Below are 17,859 nucleotides of genomic sequence, written 5' to 3'. Positions count from 1 at the left end.
GCCCAAGGTCACAAAGTATGTAGCCAAAAGTTATTAAACCAAACCTAATTCCAGAGCCTCAACTTTGAAGAAAGGGAGAATATCTATTTCTTAAACTCCACTTAATATTGTAAAAATTATAACTCCATAGCATCTATTAATCCCATTACAATGCAGGTACTGAGAGCACAAAAAAACATTAAATAATCCACATAAATTATATTATGCTATTTTTGGTTTTTAAAAATAAACTATTACTTGAATGGCAAGTATCAAGTATACAGATATTTCAAATTTACAAACACATTTTATGACTCAAAAATCATCAAAAAGAGACTACATTTAATCTTTTTTTTTTTTTCTTTTTTTGAGACAGGGTCTTGCTCTGTCTCCCAGGCTGGACTATAGCGGCGTAATCTCAGCTCACTGCAACCTCCGCCTCCCGGGTTCAAGCAATTCTGCCTCAGCCTCCTAAGTAGCTGAGCTTACAGGCACGCGTCACCATGCCCAGCTAATTTTTGTATTTTTAGTAGAGTCAGGGTTTCACCATGTTGGTCAGGATGGTCTTGAACTCCTGACCTCAGGCAATCCGCCCACTTTGGTCTCCCAAAGTGCTGGGATTACAGGTGTGAGCCACTGCGCCCGGCCCAATTTAATTGTTTTCTAAGCCTGAACTACCTCATCTATTAAGCAGCTATAAAGTAGACATCTCAATTAACTGGAATCCAAAAAGCAGGCACTTAATTTATTAGAATTTTCCCCTAATAGGACAGATGCCAAAAATACAATCTTATAAAAAGGATTTTTTTAAAAAAATCTCAACTTCAGGAATATGTTCTGGGACTACCTCAAACTTCCTAAGTATACCACTATTCAAACAAACAGATGACACGGAAGCCTGCATGATAATCAAACAACAATGATTTACTTATAGGCATGACCCTTTAATAAGGCAAGAAAATAATGTCTTTAGGAAGATGTATAAGATTTGAAACACAAATCAGTTGATAGCTGACTTCTTAACTAATAAAAGGTCATTAAACACCTAATCCTTACATATTATAATTAACTATAACTAATTAACAACTTAATTATAATTAGTTAACTATAATTAACTTACTCTTGGTCTCTAAAAAAGACTTATCATAACTACCATGTAACAATATATATTACAGTTATATTAAACAGCAGTATTTTTTAACCCTGTTGACTACTTTAGGAGTCTAAATCACATCCACGTCTTAAATTTTCCACTAGGCTGCAAAACTATCCCACTAAAAACTATGTTTTAAGTATTTATATGAATACAAGTAAAAAAACAAAATTCAGAGTCAAATGGGTATAATAACGTAAAAGCAGACTGTGGAGCCAAACTGCCTGAGTTCATATACTGGCTCAAACACTTCACAATTGTGTGATCCTAGGCAAACTATTTAATCTCTCTGTGCTTCATTTCTTCATCTATAAACTAATGGGGATAATAAGTGCACCTGTCTCATAGAGTGATAATGACTAAGTGAGTTATCAGGATTCCTTAAAAGCTGGCAGACTGGAAGTGCTTAATAAAATGTTAGCTAACTGTTGTTATTATTATTTTGAATATTTTAAATTATTCTCAATGAAGATAAGAGATTGACATATTTCTCCTTTTATAGGCATTAAAGTCAGGATTTAAAACACAGTCCTACCTTGCTATACCAGTTGAGACAAGGTTGTACTATATCAGGATCATCAATGCCACTAAGTTCAACATACCAGATGCTAAAGTTAAAGCTGGGTCCCCAGGACAAGAGTGGAACTTTAAGGAGAAAAAACAAAAAGAAGAAGAAAAATATTAACACAGTTCAAATAAAACTTAAGCAAAGTAAAAGCACTATTCAACCTTACAATGATTCATTCAACAAATTTCCTGGGCATCTTTTATATGACTAGCATGGTGCTAAGGCTACAACAGTAAAGCGAAACAGATGACCCACGCCACCATAAGATTTCCTTAGTTAATAAAAGCACTGTCAGATAAATTAAAAATGTTCGTATGTCTACCCCAAATAAATGCCACCAGAATTAGATGATTTAACAGGTAAATTTTATCAAATGTACAAGCAGCAAAAAATTACTTTAGAATTTAGCCTACATCAGAACACTGAAAAAGACTGAAATTATTTATCAGTGGCATAACCCTGAAATCCAAATCAGAAGAAAAAAGACTTAAGGCCAATCGCAGCTATGAATACATATTTAAATACAAATTAAAAGGAGAAAAGTTGCAAAAAAATTCAATCAGATTTTCATTGCAACCAAACAGATCTCACTCCAGGAATGGAAAGATGATGGTTCAATAAATAATAGGAGCTATATTAATATAATTTACCAAATTAACAAAATAAAAAACATTTGACGACTTTAATACATTATTATTTTTAAACCCTCAATATATAAGCAATATAAGGCAATAAAAAATTTCCTTAGATTTTTTTAAAAAGCATGAAAAACCTTAAAAATTAAACCTAATGGGAAAATACTAAGTATTCCCACTCAAGTCAGAACAAGACAAAGATGTCCAATATCTCTACTATTCGACACTAATCAGAGGTCTCAGCCAGTGCAATAAGGAAACAAACAAACAAATTAAGAAAAACGAATTGTAATTTAAAGATGACCTGTCTACCTAAAAAAATTCAAGAGAGCCAGGAACAGTAGCTCAAGCCTGTAATCCCAGCACTTTGGGAGGCCGAGGCAAGAGGATCACCTGAGGCCAGGAATTCAAAACCAGCCTGGTGAACACAGTGACACTCCGTCTCCACTAAAAATAGAAAAAATAGCCAGGCATGGTGGCGTGCGCCTATAATCCCAGCTACTTGGGAGGCTGTGGCAAGAGCATCACTTGAACCCAGGAGTCGGAGGTTGCAGTGAGCTGCCATCACACCACTGTACTCCAGCCTGGGTGACAGAATAAGACTCTGTCTCAATGGAAAAAAATATATATATATATTCAATTGAAAAACTTTTCTTTTTATTTGTAAACAAGGTAAACACACAAAAATCAACTTTTCCTATACCTACAATAAATAACCAATTAGAAAATATACCTCAAAAAAGTCCTATTTATAATGGCAAAAAGTTGAAAATACTTCAGAATAAACTTAAAATACGCAGTATTTATAATAAAATATAAAATTTTAGTGAATAATTGAATAAATGCAAGAACATACTATGTTCCTATATAGGAAAACTCAATATTGTAAATGTGTAGTTCTCTCCAATTAATTATAAATTTAACATCATGTCAATCAAAATCCCAATGGTCTTTCCGGAGGTCCCATGTAGTCAAAACTATTTTTTTTTTCTAAATAACAACACCAGTTATTTTTCAAAACAACTATTTTTCAAAATAACATAATAAACACTTTTCTAGCCTTTTAATAACAGCAACATTGCACTAATGGTACAAAAGCAATGCTGTGTAAAACTGCTAGCACCTTGGTACCAAACTAATGGCACCAAAAAGTACTAGTAGTGCTCAGTAAGTACAAAGTGCACTGTATGCCTCACCACCATACACTGGCAGTAAAATAAAATAAAATAAAATAAAAAATAATTTTTACCAATGGCACAGAAAAATTAATTTTATTAAACTCCCATCATTAAGTACACATCTGTCTAGTATCCTGTGTGACAAAATGAGATTTGCATATAAAGCATTTTTGTTGTGTACCAAACCACAATGGTTATCTCAAGGAAAGGACCTGTACAATTATTCAAGTTGTGAGTTTAAAAATCAATTTATTTTTCATGGAATGCCATTTTATTCTTGAAAGAAAAACAGACAACCTATGATTATTTAGATTTGGGTATTTGCCAAACATTTACATGTCATTTCAAGGAAAATACTTAATGATATTTGCTGTCAAGGATAAAAACCAAGCTTTCAAGAGAAAAGTTAGAATTTTGGAAGATAAGTACCCACCACTGTGAGCTTAACTGATTCCCAACACTTAGATTTTTTTAAATGAGATTAGATGTGATATTAATAAATGTGATTTTTAAAATATTACATAATGAAGTGTTTCAACATTTGGGAGATCTGTGTAATTCAGTGAACCATATTTTCTAAAAAACCAATGAATGTTACAAAATCACACCTGGGTAAAAAGTCCAAGACAGACCACTGGGTAAAAAGTCCAAGATAGACCAGTGAATTTCAATGTAACAATAGATTCACTGATGCAGTTTCAGAATCTATAATGCAACTATCTTTAAGAAACTAACACTTGTAGAGTTTTGATGAAGCATCAAAATAGAATATCCAGAATAGCTGATACCAGGCATAATGATTTCCAATATCCAACTGAATAAGGAAGATGTATGGGGTATGATACTTTTATATATTTTTGTCATCTAAAACAGGGGTCCCAAACCCCCAGGCCCAAACCTGTACAGGTCCGTGGCCTGTTAGGAACCCAGACGCACAGCAGGAGGTGAGCAGCATGTAAGGGAGCATTACTGCCTGGGCTCTGCCTCCTGTCAGATCAGCGTTGGCATTAGATTCTCAAAGGACTGCAAACTCTATTGTGAACTGCAAATACAAGGGATCTAAGTTGTGCACTCCTTATGAGAATCTAATGCTTGATGATCTGAGATGGAAAAGTTTCATCCCAAAACCATCTCTCCACCACACCCTGCCCCAACTTCTGGGTCCACAGAAAAATTGTCTTTCACAAAACTGGTCGCTGGTGTCAAAAATGTTGGGGACCACTGATATAAAGGAAGCTGTGTGAATAAAAACACAGGCAGTAGCAACCAGCCATGAGGATGTATGAAGGACTCCTGGGATATTTAATATGCCTTTCTGTTTATGTATGTAAACAACACACATTTCAAAAAGTTTTTTTAACAATAAATATTAAATTATCTTTATTGTTTTAGTGTTTTCTTATGTAGCAGTGTCATTTAAAAGTTTATCTACTAAATCACATAGCAATAACCATCTAGTAGCATAAGAGTCAGAATAAAATAATGATTCTAAACTCAAAAAGCACCAAGAATATAGTCTATATATGTCACCAGACATAAAATACTAGAGATTTCCAGATCCAAGTCTCATCAAGAATTCATTTATTGGTCCTGGTGCAGTGGCTCACGTCTGTAATCCTAACACTTTGAGAGGCAGAAGCAAGAGGATCATTTGAGCCCAGGAGTTCAAGACCAGCCTGGAAACATAGTGAGACCCTATCTCTACAAAAAAAATTAAAAATCAGCTGGGCATAATAGTATGTGCCTGTAGTCCTGGCTACTTGGGACGCCAGATGGAAGGATCACTTGAGCCCAGGAGTTCAGTGTTACAGTGAGCTACGACCACGCTACTCAATTCTAGCCTAGGTAACAGAGAAAGACCCTGTCTCTTAAAAAACAAAACAAAACAAAACAAAAACCTTTTAAAACACTTGCAGTGAAATTTAATCTGTTACCCAATGGTCTAATAGAAATATTTCTAGAATAAAATTAGTTATAATTTTTAATACTTTTAAAGAACACCTTTAGAGGAAGGAGGTAAATCATGAAGTTATCTCGCCAAAGGGCATATATATTACAGACGAATAAACAATATAATTAATTTTCAACAGACTAAAAGGGTATGTAAAAAATGAGCAGAATGATGTCCACTCACTTCGAACGCCAGTGATTTTTGGTAGCATTAGCAATACTAATAATGCATATTAGAATACTATAAGAAATCTAAAACTGAATTAAAGCTCCAGGCACGTGTTCTTTGTCTCCTGATAAAAGACGCCTCCCTCATCAAATAAAAGAATTAGAAACTCCTAATATATATCCCAAGGCTAGCAGTTTGTATTCTAGGATTCAGCCATCAGTTTTCCCCATAGGACAATCAGACAAGACTCAGATAGCAAGATAGCAAGACTCAGTTTCTACAAAAAAGTTGTTTTTAAAATTAGCCAGGTGTGGTGGTGTGCTACTAGGGAGGCTGAGGCCGGAACATGGCTTGAGTCCAGGAACTGGAGGTTGCACTGAGCTCTAATTGTGCCACCTGAGCAACAGAGCAAGACTCTGCTTCTTAAAAAAAAAAAAAAAAAAATTAGGCCAGGCGCAGTGGCTCACGCCTGTAATCCCAGCACTTTGGGAGGCCAAGGTGGGTGGATCACCTCAGGTCGGGAGTTCAAGACCAGTCTGACCAACATGGAGAAACCCCGTCTCTACTAAAAATACAAAATCAGCCGGGCATGGTGGCGCATGCCTGTAATCCCGGCTACTCAGGAAGCTGAGGCAGGAAAATCGCTTGAACCCAGGAGGCAGGAAGTTGTGGTGAGCCGAGATTGTGCCATTGCACTCCAGCCTAGGCAACAAGAGCGAAACTCCATCTCAAAAAAAAAAAAAAAAGAGGTTCTGAGAGATCCTAAAAATTCAAGATTAACTATTCTGAAAGAGTACATCTACTATTCTACTACAGATTTAATGACGTAAGTATACTTAGCACAATAACTGGCACATACTAAGTGTTCAATAAATGTTAGCTGTTATTATCTATTATTATTATATTAATTTTCCCCTTAATAGTATACTTCTAAAATGTCACTTTTCCACATGCTCTCCTAAAGGGCTTCCTGGACCTAATACCCAGACTTCATGCTCAGATTTCATGCTGCATCCAGCCAGAGCTAAAGCCGCTCTCTAAAGTCTCCACAATCATCCAGGCTGCAGCTGACTCCTTTACAAAAATCCACATCTCTCCATTTACCAAAAACCAAGACTCCCCCTGAATCCTTCCAAGACTCCCCCTGAATCCTTCCAAGACCCTTCCAAAAAAAGTACAGCTTTTTTTGCCCTCACCTACCCCTGATTTCCTCATACAGCTGTTATTGTGGCTATAAATCAGGATGTAAACCCTTCGAGCCATCTGTAACCAATACCCTCATCCCATTTTACTTTATGTTTACTTTCCTCTGATCCAATCTCCTGCTGAGGTTTCCCTTCCCAAACTTTAACTTGCCCTCTGGAATCCAGTCTCCCAATTAATAACTCACCTCTGTTACTAAATTTTCCTTTCACCTCTAGGTCTTATCTAAAACCAAGCTTCTTTCTAAGGCCAACTGTCCTTCTACACTAAGTCCCATCAAAGTCCCTAAAATACTAGATGTAAGAAGGCATGTAAACACAAGCTTTAAAAATATAAGTATAAAAATGTGCAAAAGAGATATCCAAAATGAAATCATTTCTTCCATAAACGTACTCTTAAATTAAAACCACAGATCCACAAACTGGAACAGAATTCAAGAAAATATCCAATATAGCTACCTATCCTACCATTAGACAGAAAAAGCACTAACTTCCTCATTTTATACAAAAGGTAATTTAAGAAAGGAAAGTAAAATTTTCCTGAAGGAAGGCAGTCCAATGATATCAGTTCAGCTTTGCTGGTACTCTGAATTATCCACAACAGATCTTAAAAGTTAACCCCTGCCACACAATAGAAATGTGGGCTATTTTCCTTGTTAACAATTTATGACCAAACTTACTTCAATTTGCTTAATAAGCTACATTCATTATAAATGAAAATTATTATAGTTACATGTCAATAAACAATTTGGAGATTATCTGCCATTGTGTTAGCCTTGCTTCTGTTCCCCTCTATTACTGTGAATAATTGAAGGCTGACTAAATTGAGAAATTGTGCTGTTTAAGCATTAACTTGTTTTTTAAATAAAGCAAGATCTTTCAAACATGTCACTATAGAACATAGATGTAAAATACTCTAAGGCTTTTTTTAAGTCAAATTCTAACGATTTACCTAAATGAAATAAATGTCTGTGCTAAATTAACATCAAAAGAGAGCTATACATCATTCAAGTCCTTTACTGGAATAACTTTTGAAGAAAATATGACAAACTAAAAATACTGACCTAACATATGGCCTTTTAGTTCCACATTTTCCTTATATTACTTAAAAAAAAAAAGTTCTTAAGAGAATGCTGGGAAAGGGTTGGGAAGCAAATACACTGCTGACCGGTATTAACATCTTTTAAGAGAAAAGTAAGACATACTAAGTTATCTATATATGAATATCCTAAATAGAAAATGGGCTAATAAGTGTCTACTATTATTTGGAAAGTTCCACAGAATCCAGCAGCACATCAAAAACCTTATCCACCATGATCAAGTGGGCTTCATCCCTGGGATGCAAGGCTGGTTCAATATACGCAAATCAATAAATGTAATCCAGCATATAAACAGAACCAAAGACAAAAACCACATGATTATCTCAATAGATGCAGAAAAGGCCTTTGACAAAATTCAACAACCCTTCATGCTAAAAACTCTCAATAAATTAGGAATTGATGGGACGTATCTCAAAATAATAAGAGCTATTTATGACAAACCCACAGCCAATATCATACTGAATGGGCAAAAACTGAAAGCATTCCCTTTGAAAACTGGCACAAGACAGGGATGCCCTCTGTCGCCACTTCTATTCAACATAGTGTTGGAAGTTCTGGCCAGGGCAATTAGGCAGGAGAAGGAAATCAAGGGTATTCAATTAGGAAAAGAGGAAGTCAAATTGTCCCTGTTTGCAGATGACATGATAGTATATCTAGAAAACCCCATTGTCTCAGCCCAAAATCTCCTTAAGCTGATAAGCAATTTCAGCAAAGTCTCAGGATACAAAATCAATGTGCAAAAATCACAAGCATTCTTATACATCAATAACAGACAAACAGAGAGCCAAATCATGAGTGAACTCCCATTCACAATTGCTTCAAAGAGAATAAAATACCTAGGAATCCAACTTACAAGGGATGTGAAAGACCTCTTCAAGGAGAACTACAAACCACTGCTCAAGGAAATAAAAGAGGATACAAACAAATGGAAGAACATTCCATGCTCACGGGTAGGAAGAATCAATATCATGAAAATGGCCATCCTTCCCAAGGTAATTTACAGATTCAATGCCATCCCCATCAAGCTACCAATGACTTTCTTCACAGAATTGGAAAAAACTACTTTAAAGTTCATATGGAACCAAAAAAGAGCCCGCATCGCCAAGTCAATCCTAAGCCAAAAGAACAAAGCTGGAGGCATCACGCTACCTGACTTCAAACTATACTACAAGGCTACAGTAACCAAAACAGCATGGTACTGGTACCAAAACAGAGATATAGATCAATGGAACAGAACAGAGCCGTCAGAAATAATGCCACATATCTACAACCATCTGATCTTTGACAAACCTGAGAAAAACAAGAAATGGGGAAAGGATTCCCTATTTAATAAATGGTGCTGGGAAAACTGGCTAGCCATATGGAGAAAGCTGAAACTGGATCCCTTCCTTACACCTTATACAAAAATCAATTCAAGATGGATTAAAGACTTAAATGTTAGACCTAAAACCATAAAAACCCTAGAAGAAAACCTAGGCAATACCATTCAGGACATAGGCATGGGCAAGGACTTCATGTCTAAAACACCAAAAGCAATGGCAACAAAAGCCAAAATTGACAAATGGGATCTTATTAAACTAAAGAGCTTCTGCACAGCAAAGGAAACTACCATCAGAGTGAACAGGCAACCTACAAAATGGGAGAAAATTTTCGCAACCTACTCATCTGACAAAGGGCTAATATCCAGAATCTACAATGAACTCCAACAAATTTACAAGAAAAAAACAAACAACCCCATCAAAAAGTGGGCGAAGGACATGAACAGACACTTCTCAAAAGAAGACATTTATGCAGCCAAAAGACACATGAAAAAATGCTCACCATCACTGGCCATCAGAGAAATGCAAATCAAAACCACAATGAGATACCATCTCACACCAGTTAGAATGGCGATCATTAAAAAGTCAGGAAACAACAGGTGCTGGAGAGGATGTGGAGAAATAGGAACACTTTTACACTGTTGGTGGGACTGTAAACTAGTTCAACCATTGTGGAAGTCAGTGTGGCGATTCCTCAGGGATCTAGAACTAGAAATTCCATTCGACCCAGCCATCCCATTACTGGGTATATACCCAAAGGACTATAAATCATGCTGCTATAAAGACACATGCACACGTATGTTTATTGCCGCATTATTCACAATAGCAAAGACTTGGAACCAACCCAAATGTCCAACAATGATAGACTGGATTAAGAAAATGTGGCACATCTACACCATGGAATACTATGCAGCCATAAGAAATGATGAGTTCATGTCCTTTGTAGGGACATGGATGAAATTGGAAATCATCATTCTCAGTAAACTATCGCAAGAACAAAAAACCAAACACCGCATATTCTCACTCATAGGTGGGAATTGAACAATGAGAACACATGGACACAGGAAGGGGAACATCACACTTCAGGGACTGTTGTGGGTTGGGGGGAGGGGGGAGGGATAACATTGGGAGATATACCTAATGCTAGATGACGAGTTGGTGGGTGCAGTGCACCAGCATGGCACATGTATACATATGTAACTTACTGCACATTGGGCACATGTACCATAAAACCTAAAGTATAATAATAATAATAATAATAATAATTACAATAAAAGAAAAAAAATAAATAAATAAAAATAAAAATAAAAAAAAAAAACATTTTGCCTAAATACCATAAAACTAACCCTAGATCAAGTAAAAGACATCATTATGCCCTATAATTAAAAAGGTGATGGGAGAAATGGGTGGCTGTTGGTGAAAGGGTAAAAAGTTTCAGTCAAACAGGAAGAATAAGTTCTGGAGATCTACTGTACAGCATGGTGACTATAGTAATAACAACTGAAAATTGCTCAGGGAGTAGATCTTAAATGTTCTCACCACAAAAAAATGTTAAGTATGTGAGGTGAGGGATATGTTAATTAGCTTGATTTAATAATTTCACAATGTATTCATATGTCAAAACATCACATTGTAAACCATAAATATATATAATTATTATTTGTCAATTATACCTTAGTAAACCTGGGGGGAAATTTTTTAAGGGAAATTTTTTAAGTGCACATATTCAAACACTCAGCAAAAAAGAAAAGAAAGGGGAAAAAAGGCTGACAGGGCTGGAAAAGGTTCCCATTTCCACTGCTTGTATACTTGCAATATAAAATCATAAAATTGTTAAAGCTATGCAAAGGTCTTTAGGAACTGGTAACCCTAAATACTGATGAAAACATTACTCAGTGCAAAAGAAGTAAATAACCGAAAGTTAAATTTATTTTTAAAATTTGCTTGCTCATAAATTCTTATAAGAAAACAAAATATAGGTTTTAATTTACAAGTATTTATTATAACAACAGAAACTATAATTACTACAAAGTGACATACTGGAATCCAATTGTTCCAAAAACAGTTTCTGTATATAAGCAGTTTTTCTTAAGACCTCATATATTCTTTTGCCCAACAGAACTGTTTGAGTCACAAAACAAAATAGCAGCAACTCTTGATAGACTGGCAAACAATGACTATGTTTGTTCCAAAAGAGTAATTATCCTCCCAAATCAAAATGTGGACTCTGGCTTTTATCATTATTCTTCAAAGTATCTAATTCACTTTAATCCCCATACTAATATAATATTTTCAAAAGTATGCAACATGGTTATAAATTAGAAGTTTTTTTTTTTTTTTTTTTGAGATGGACTCTTGCTTTGTCTCCCAGGCTGGAGTGCAGTGGCATGATCTCGGCTCACTGCAAACTCTGCCTCCTGGGTTCACGCCATTCTCCCGCCTCGGCTTCCCGAGTAGCTGGGACTACAGGCACCTACCACCACGCCCGGCTAATTATTTTTGGATTTTAGTAGAGACGGGGTTTCACCATGTTAGCCAGGATTTAATTCCTCAATTTCCCTACCTTCTAAATAATAAATCCTAAAGGAAACAAAATCACCTGAAAAATACTAATTTTGAGGATGCATTGTAAATACTTTCTTAAGCTAAAATACTTGCTAAATAAATACATGCCTTAAGGTAATACTTTTCAAACAGTGATTTGCAACCTATCGATGGGTCATTAAATCAATTTAATGGGTTTGACCAGCATTTAACTAAAAAAATAAATAAATAAAATAAAAGAACATAACAGATAATAACCATAATATACTGCCTTAAGGATTTCATCAGTATTTGGTTTTAGAATATTATTGTTTTAGTATAAGTGATAAACCTCCATAAAATTAAGGCAATCAAATCACTAGATCCCATAAAATCTAAGAAAACTTTCAAATGAGAAAACATTTGGAAAAGATTCCACTTGAAATAACTGCAACTTAGTAATGAATTTATATAAAGCAGAAGTCAGCAAACTTCTCCTGTAAAGGACCAAAGAGTAAATTTAAGGGGCTCTGTGGTCTCTTGCAACTACTCAAGTCTACTTTTGTAGCACAAAAGCAGACACAGACAATATGTAAACAAACCAGTGCAGCAATGTTCTCATAAAATTGTATTTAAAAAAACAAGAGGCCTGCAGGATTTGGTCTATGGGCTATAGTTTGCTGACTGATGATATCAAGAATTTGTTTCTATCTCAGAATGCTAAAATCTTACCTATTTTAATGAATCGACAAGGGAACATCTGTTCATCAATTTTATGCTTCAAGGTGAATGTTTCTTTGTTATAATCATTCTTTAAGCCACTGTGGGAAAAAAATAAGGCTATTAAATCTGACTTCATAATTTAGTAAATGCACTAGAACACAAATTAATGCACACTCAGGTTTTAAGTTTAAACTCATGCTCAAAATATTATGACCAAGACATATAAACAAGTAGTTGAACATGGGCATATAGGTCAAAACCGGTACATTCAAATCAACAGCATTATAACTGGATTCTCTTAATTATATGAGGATTAATGAAAAATGTTCAGTATTATAAAGAATGTAGCTACAGTGTTTAAAAATGTGTGACAGGGCCTAGTGTCCTGAATGGATAACTGAATATAACATAAAATTTTCAAATGGTAAGAATGAAATTCAAAAATAATTCACAGTCAAATCTGACAACTGAAACAAAACCACATATTAGAATTCACCAAAGAATTTAGTTATTTAATTCTGACTGAGATGCCAATGTTTCTTTTATAATTCAACAAATTTTCGAAGCCTACCTTACTCTGTTGGTTTAATAGCATCTGCTTTATCCTAAGTAAAAATAAACGGATATCACCTCTCTACTTAAACAACTAGGACTGACAAAAGATTTATGGGAAAGTCACTCATCCTCAGGTTGCTTTATATTTCCTGAAATACTTTCATGACTTAAATACAGTATAGAGTATTTGCTTATATAAAATATTGTGTTAATGGGCCATACCATGTCACAAATATATTCTGTTTTTTTTTTTTTTTTTTTTTTTTGAGACAGAGTCTCACTGTGTCACCCCAGCTGGAGTTCAGTGGTGCGATCTTGGCTCACTGCAACCTTTGACTCCCAGGTTCAAGTGATTCTCCTGCCTCAGCCTCCCAAGTAGATGGGACTACAGTCGCCCGCTACCATGCCCAGCTAATTTTGCATTTTTATTAGAGACAGGGTTTCACTGTGCTGGCCAGGCTGGTCTTGAACTCCTGACCTCGTGATCCACCTGCCTCAGCCTCCCAAAGTTCTGGGATTACAGGCATGAGCCACCGCACCCAGCCATCACAAATATATTCTAAATCTCCATAGTTTCATTTGTCCACTCCATTAGCTATCTGATTTTTCATTTGCTGGGCAGCAAATTAACACCTTCATTCCCGGTGGTCTAATATTATTAAAACTCAAATTTACTGAGCTCCTTCCAAGTGACAGGCATTGTGCTTGGTGTAGTCATAAATCTTTCAATTTATAAAACATTCCTCTTTTTAGTCTCCAACTTACAGTAAACCACTAGAATACTGCTTCTGGATTAGGGCAATTAATCTTAGTGTTTTGGATAGAGCCTGTACTTTTTTTACAGCAAAGATTATAGCAAAAAATTTTATTAAAGCTGAAAATATTTCTGAAGTCATTAACAGCTCAAAAATACAATTAAAAAAGGACGAAACAAAAAAGTTTGATTCTTCTTTGGTAAAAATATTAACTAGGGTCTGTTGGTTAAAAAAAAAAGAAAGCTAACTCAAGCCACAGTATTAAACTAAGGCATTAGGAATAGAATAGAAGGAATACTCTTTTCTCCTTTGAAAGAAAAATCAAACCATGCAGATTAGCTACAAAAAGACTAAGACTACATTTTGTTTAGAAGACAGCTCTCACCGCATAACCATAACTCACCTGGACAACAGCTCTGTCATATTTTCTTCATTCATTCCACCAAAGACTTTAAATTTCTTCAAATTGCAAACATGAGTTTTCTCATATTTTCCAAATGTGATATTCTGAACTATAGCAGGCCTTTCGAGCTTTAGAATCAAGTACTAAAAAAAGAAACAACCAAATTATATCCTCTTCTGTTTAAAACAAATGTTAGACAACTTTAAAACTACTGCCAGTTAACAAAATAATGTATAAGGTCCATCCTTGTCCATCCTGTACTAGCAGATTTTTTTTAAAGCTATAGAATAGTACATAACAGCCTTATAAAGGTTATCCCACCAGAACCACTTTTCACTCCAGTAGATCCCAAAAACTACATTATCCCCAACACTAGGTGAAGGGAGGAAAAAAAGAACTAGAGAGATAACTTCTAACCAAAGAACAGTATTCAATAAAAGATATAACCAGACTATGCAAAACCAAATAAAACAAGATTAGAATACAAAAATAACAATTACATATTCCTATGGACTCTACTTCAATAACTAAATCAATGTTTGAAAGCGGCACTAACATTTTTAGAAGTAACAGCAAAGATTTACTAATCAACCCTGCCAAGTTTACAAATTTGAAACCCAAATCTACTCTAGATACGTCTAATGTAGCTCGTTTTCCTATTACACATTGGATAAAATGGGATCAATTAAATAGAGAACAATTTACATCATGCAGACTGTTCTCTATTATAAAAATCAAGAAGAAAATTACCACTGCTTGAACACATGTTGGAAAAGCTATTCAGAAAAACAATTCAGATGTTTTGTTGGAGAGACGTCATGCTTCACGATATTGGATAATATAGGTGATAAAGATGGTTAAGAATAAACTTGCTGGTCCTGCCTCTTATCACACACAAAAATTAACTTAAAATGGATAAAAACTGATCCAACATCAATCCTTTAGGACTGAAGACCTGGCCAGGTGCGGTGGCTCACACTTGTAATCCCAGCACTTTGGGAGGCCGAGGTGGGCAGATCAGAAGGTCAGGGGTTCAAGACCAGCCTGGCCAACATGGTGAAACCCCGTTTTTACTAAAAATACAAAAATTAGCCGGGTATGGTGGCGGTCACCTGTAATCCTAGCTACTCAGGAGGCTGAGGCAGGAGAATTGCTTGAACCCTAGAGGCGGAGGTTGCAGTGAGCCAAGATCACGCCATTGCACTCTAGCTTGGATAACAGAGCAAGACTCTAGCTCAAAAAAAAAAAAGACTGAAGACCTAAATGTAAGAGCTAAAACTTTAAACATCTTAGACAAAAACTACAGGCAAATCTTCATGACTCTGGATTTGGCAACGGATTCTTAGATATGACAGCAAAAGTACAAACAAAATAAAATAAATTGGATTTCATCAAAACCAAAACTTTAGTGTCAAAGGATACTATCAAGAAAGTGAAAAGACACCCTATAGAATGGGAGAAATATTTGCAAATCATATATCTGATAAGAGTCTGGTATCCGGAATATATTAAAAATGCCCTTACAATTTAACAACAAAAAGACAAACAACCCAATTTAAAAACAGATAAAGGACCTGAATAGCCCTTTCTCCAAAGAAAGTAAACAAATGGCCAACAGGCACATGAAAAGATGCTTAACATCATTAGTCACCAGGAAAATGTAAATCCAAACCACAAAATACCATTTCACATCCACTAGGATGGCAATAATAATAATAATAATTTAAAAATGCAAAACCGTAAGTGTTGACAAAGATGTAAAGAAACTGGAACTCTCATGCATTGCTGGCAGGAATGTAAAACGGTACACATACTGTGGAAAATCATTTGGCAGTGCCTCAAAAAGTTAAACAGAATTACTACATGAACAAGAATGTCCACTCCTAGGTATAAACCCAAATGAAGTGAGAAAAAAAAGGTATACACACAACCAGTTGTATATGAATGCTCACAGGGGTACTGTTCACAATAGCCAAAAGGTGGAAACAACCCAAATGTCCGTCAACTGATGAATGGCCAAACTACAGTATTTCCATGCAATGTAGTATTCTGCCATAAGGAATGCACACTGACACACACTACAACCTGGATTAACCTCAAAAACATACTAAGTGAAAAAAGTCAGATACCTTTTGTACCCAGAACAAGTAAATGCATAGAGGCATAAAGCAGATTAGTGGTTGTCAAAAACTGGGCTGAGATAGAAAAGGAGATACTCCTTACTGGGTATATGAAGTTTCTTTGTGGACAATGAAAATATTTTGGAACTAGATGGAGGTGATAGTTGCTCAATTCTGTAAATGCACTAAATGTCACTGAATTATACACTTTAAAATGGCTAACTTTATATTATGTGTGAATTTTACCTCAATAAAAAAAGAATTAAGCTGGTGGTGATAAGAATGGCAATGAAAATAACGCTAACATTTTGTGAGCACTAACTTCTTATCTGGCACATTGCTGTGACTTTTACATGCATTAGCTCATTCATAGTAGTAGCAGTAGTAGTAGTAGTAGTGGGAGGAATATATGAACACGGGTTACTCTCTTCATCCTCATTTCACAGATGAAGAAATACAGTTACACAGCTAATAAATGACAGAGTTCAGATCAAAACTCAGTCATCTGCCTCTGGCTTACACTGCTGGTTGGCTGACCCAACTTCCATTCCCAGCCTAGTTCTTCCTAGATACCCTCCAGGCAAGGGTAGACATATGACAAAGGTCAAAGAGATGCAAGCAGCAGTTTGTAATGGGTTAAGTTTTGCTTTCTGAAACAAATGCTGCTACTTCTTCTGCCTCTTTGCTATATGAACAGTTACAACTGCAACAATCACTGTGCAACCATGAAGAGAAATGGCCAAGAGAATCTCAAAGATAACAACCATTAGTGAGCCATTCAAATCTCATCAGCAGCCACCTACCTCCAGTTTTATTTTTTCATTCACAGCCACTTTAATCTATATAAATTCCAGCCATATTAACTGTACATATTTTAGTATGTTTCTCCACAAGACACAGACTTAAAAAATATTCATGATACTGTTATATACCAGAAAAAAGTAACAGCAGCTCCTTAATATAATGGCATCAAAAAATCCTGTCAGTGTTCACAAATCCACAATTGTCTAATTAAAAAAATGGTTTTTCTAGTTTGAAGTCCAAATAAGGCTCATGAATTATGATTGGTTAACATATCTCTTAAGTAACTTTTAAAACATTGGTGTCTCTCAATGGCATTTTTCCCCCCTTTAAATTTTTTGCTGAAGAAACTGGGTTGTTTGTCCTTAAGACTTTCCCACAGTCTGGATTTTGCTGACTATACCCCCCACCCCAATGTTTATTTTCTGTAAATTAGTAATGTAATCTTCTCTAGTTTTCTTACGCAGGGAATAACAACCAGAAAACCTATTTGTTTAATCCACTGTAACAGAACCTTCTGTTAGTTGAAGCTAAAAGCATTTCTACTGATTCACTGACCCCAGCAGACCAAAGCTTTAACCACTACTTTATAAAGACTGTTTACATTTACATACCATTTACACTTTAAGTAGCTATTAAAACTTCTTTATTACATTGCCATAGGAAAATTGAAATTGATATTCTCTAGTCATTAACCTTTTTTTATCCCTATCAAATTAATAAGTG

General features: G+C 35.4%; 1 protein-coding gene across 9 annotated transcripts in view; it reads right to left on the bottom strand.

Annotated features, from left to right (window-relative positions):
- Positions 1 to 17,859, bottom strand: part of MKLN1 (muskelin 1) — a 399,844-nt gene that overhangs the window by 105,216 nt on the left and 276,769 nt on the right. For 8 of the 9 annotated variants that reach the window (XM_063667815.1, XM_063667819.1, XM_054495363.2 and 5 more), the window contains 3 exons: positions 14,213 to 14,355; positions 12,509 to 12,597; positions 1,668 to 1,777 (listed from right to left, as the gene is read on the bottom strand). In XM_063667815.1, coding sequence (XP_063523885.1) covers positions 1,668 to 1,777; positions 12,509 to 12,597; positions 14,213 to 14,355 — 342 coding nt within the window. Of the gene's footprint in view, positions 1 to 1,667; positions 1,778 to 12,508; positions 12,598 to 14,212; positions 14,356 to 17,859 lie in introns of those variants that run through there. The other variant, XM_054495366.2, reaches the window with a different exon arrangement.

The sequence above is a fragment of the Pongo pygmaeus genome, chromosome 6 (genome assembly GCF_028885625.2).
Source record: "Pongo pygmaeus isolate AG05252 chromosome 6, NHGRI_mPonPyg2-v2.0_pri, whole genome shotgun sequence".
NCBI classification, from domain to species: Eukaryota; Metazoa; Chordata; class Mammalia; order Primates; family Hominidae; genus Pongo; species Pongo pygmaeus.
Note: the sequence above shows the minus strand (reverse complement) of the source record. Positions and strands in the feature narration are given on the sequence as shown.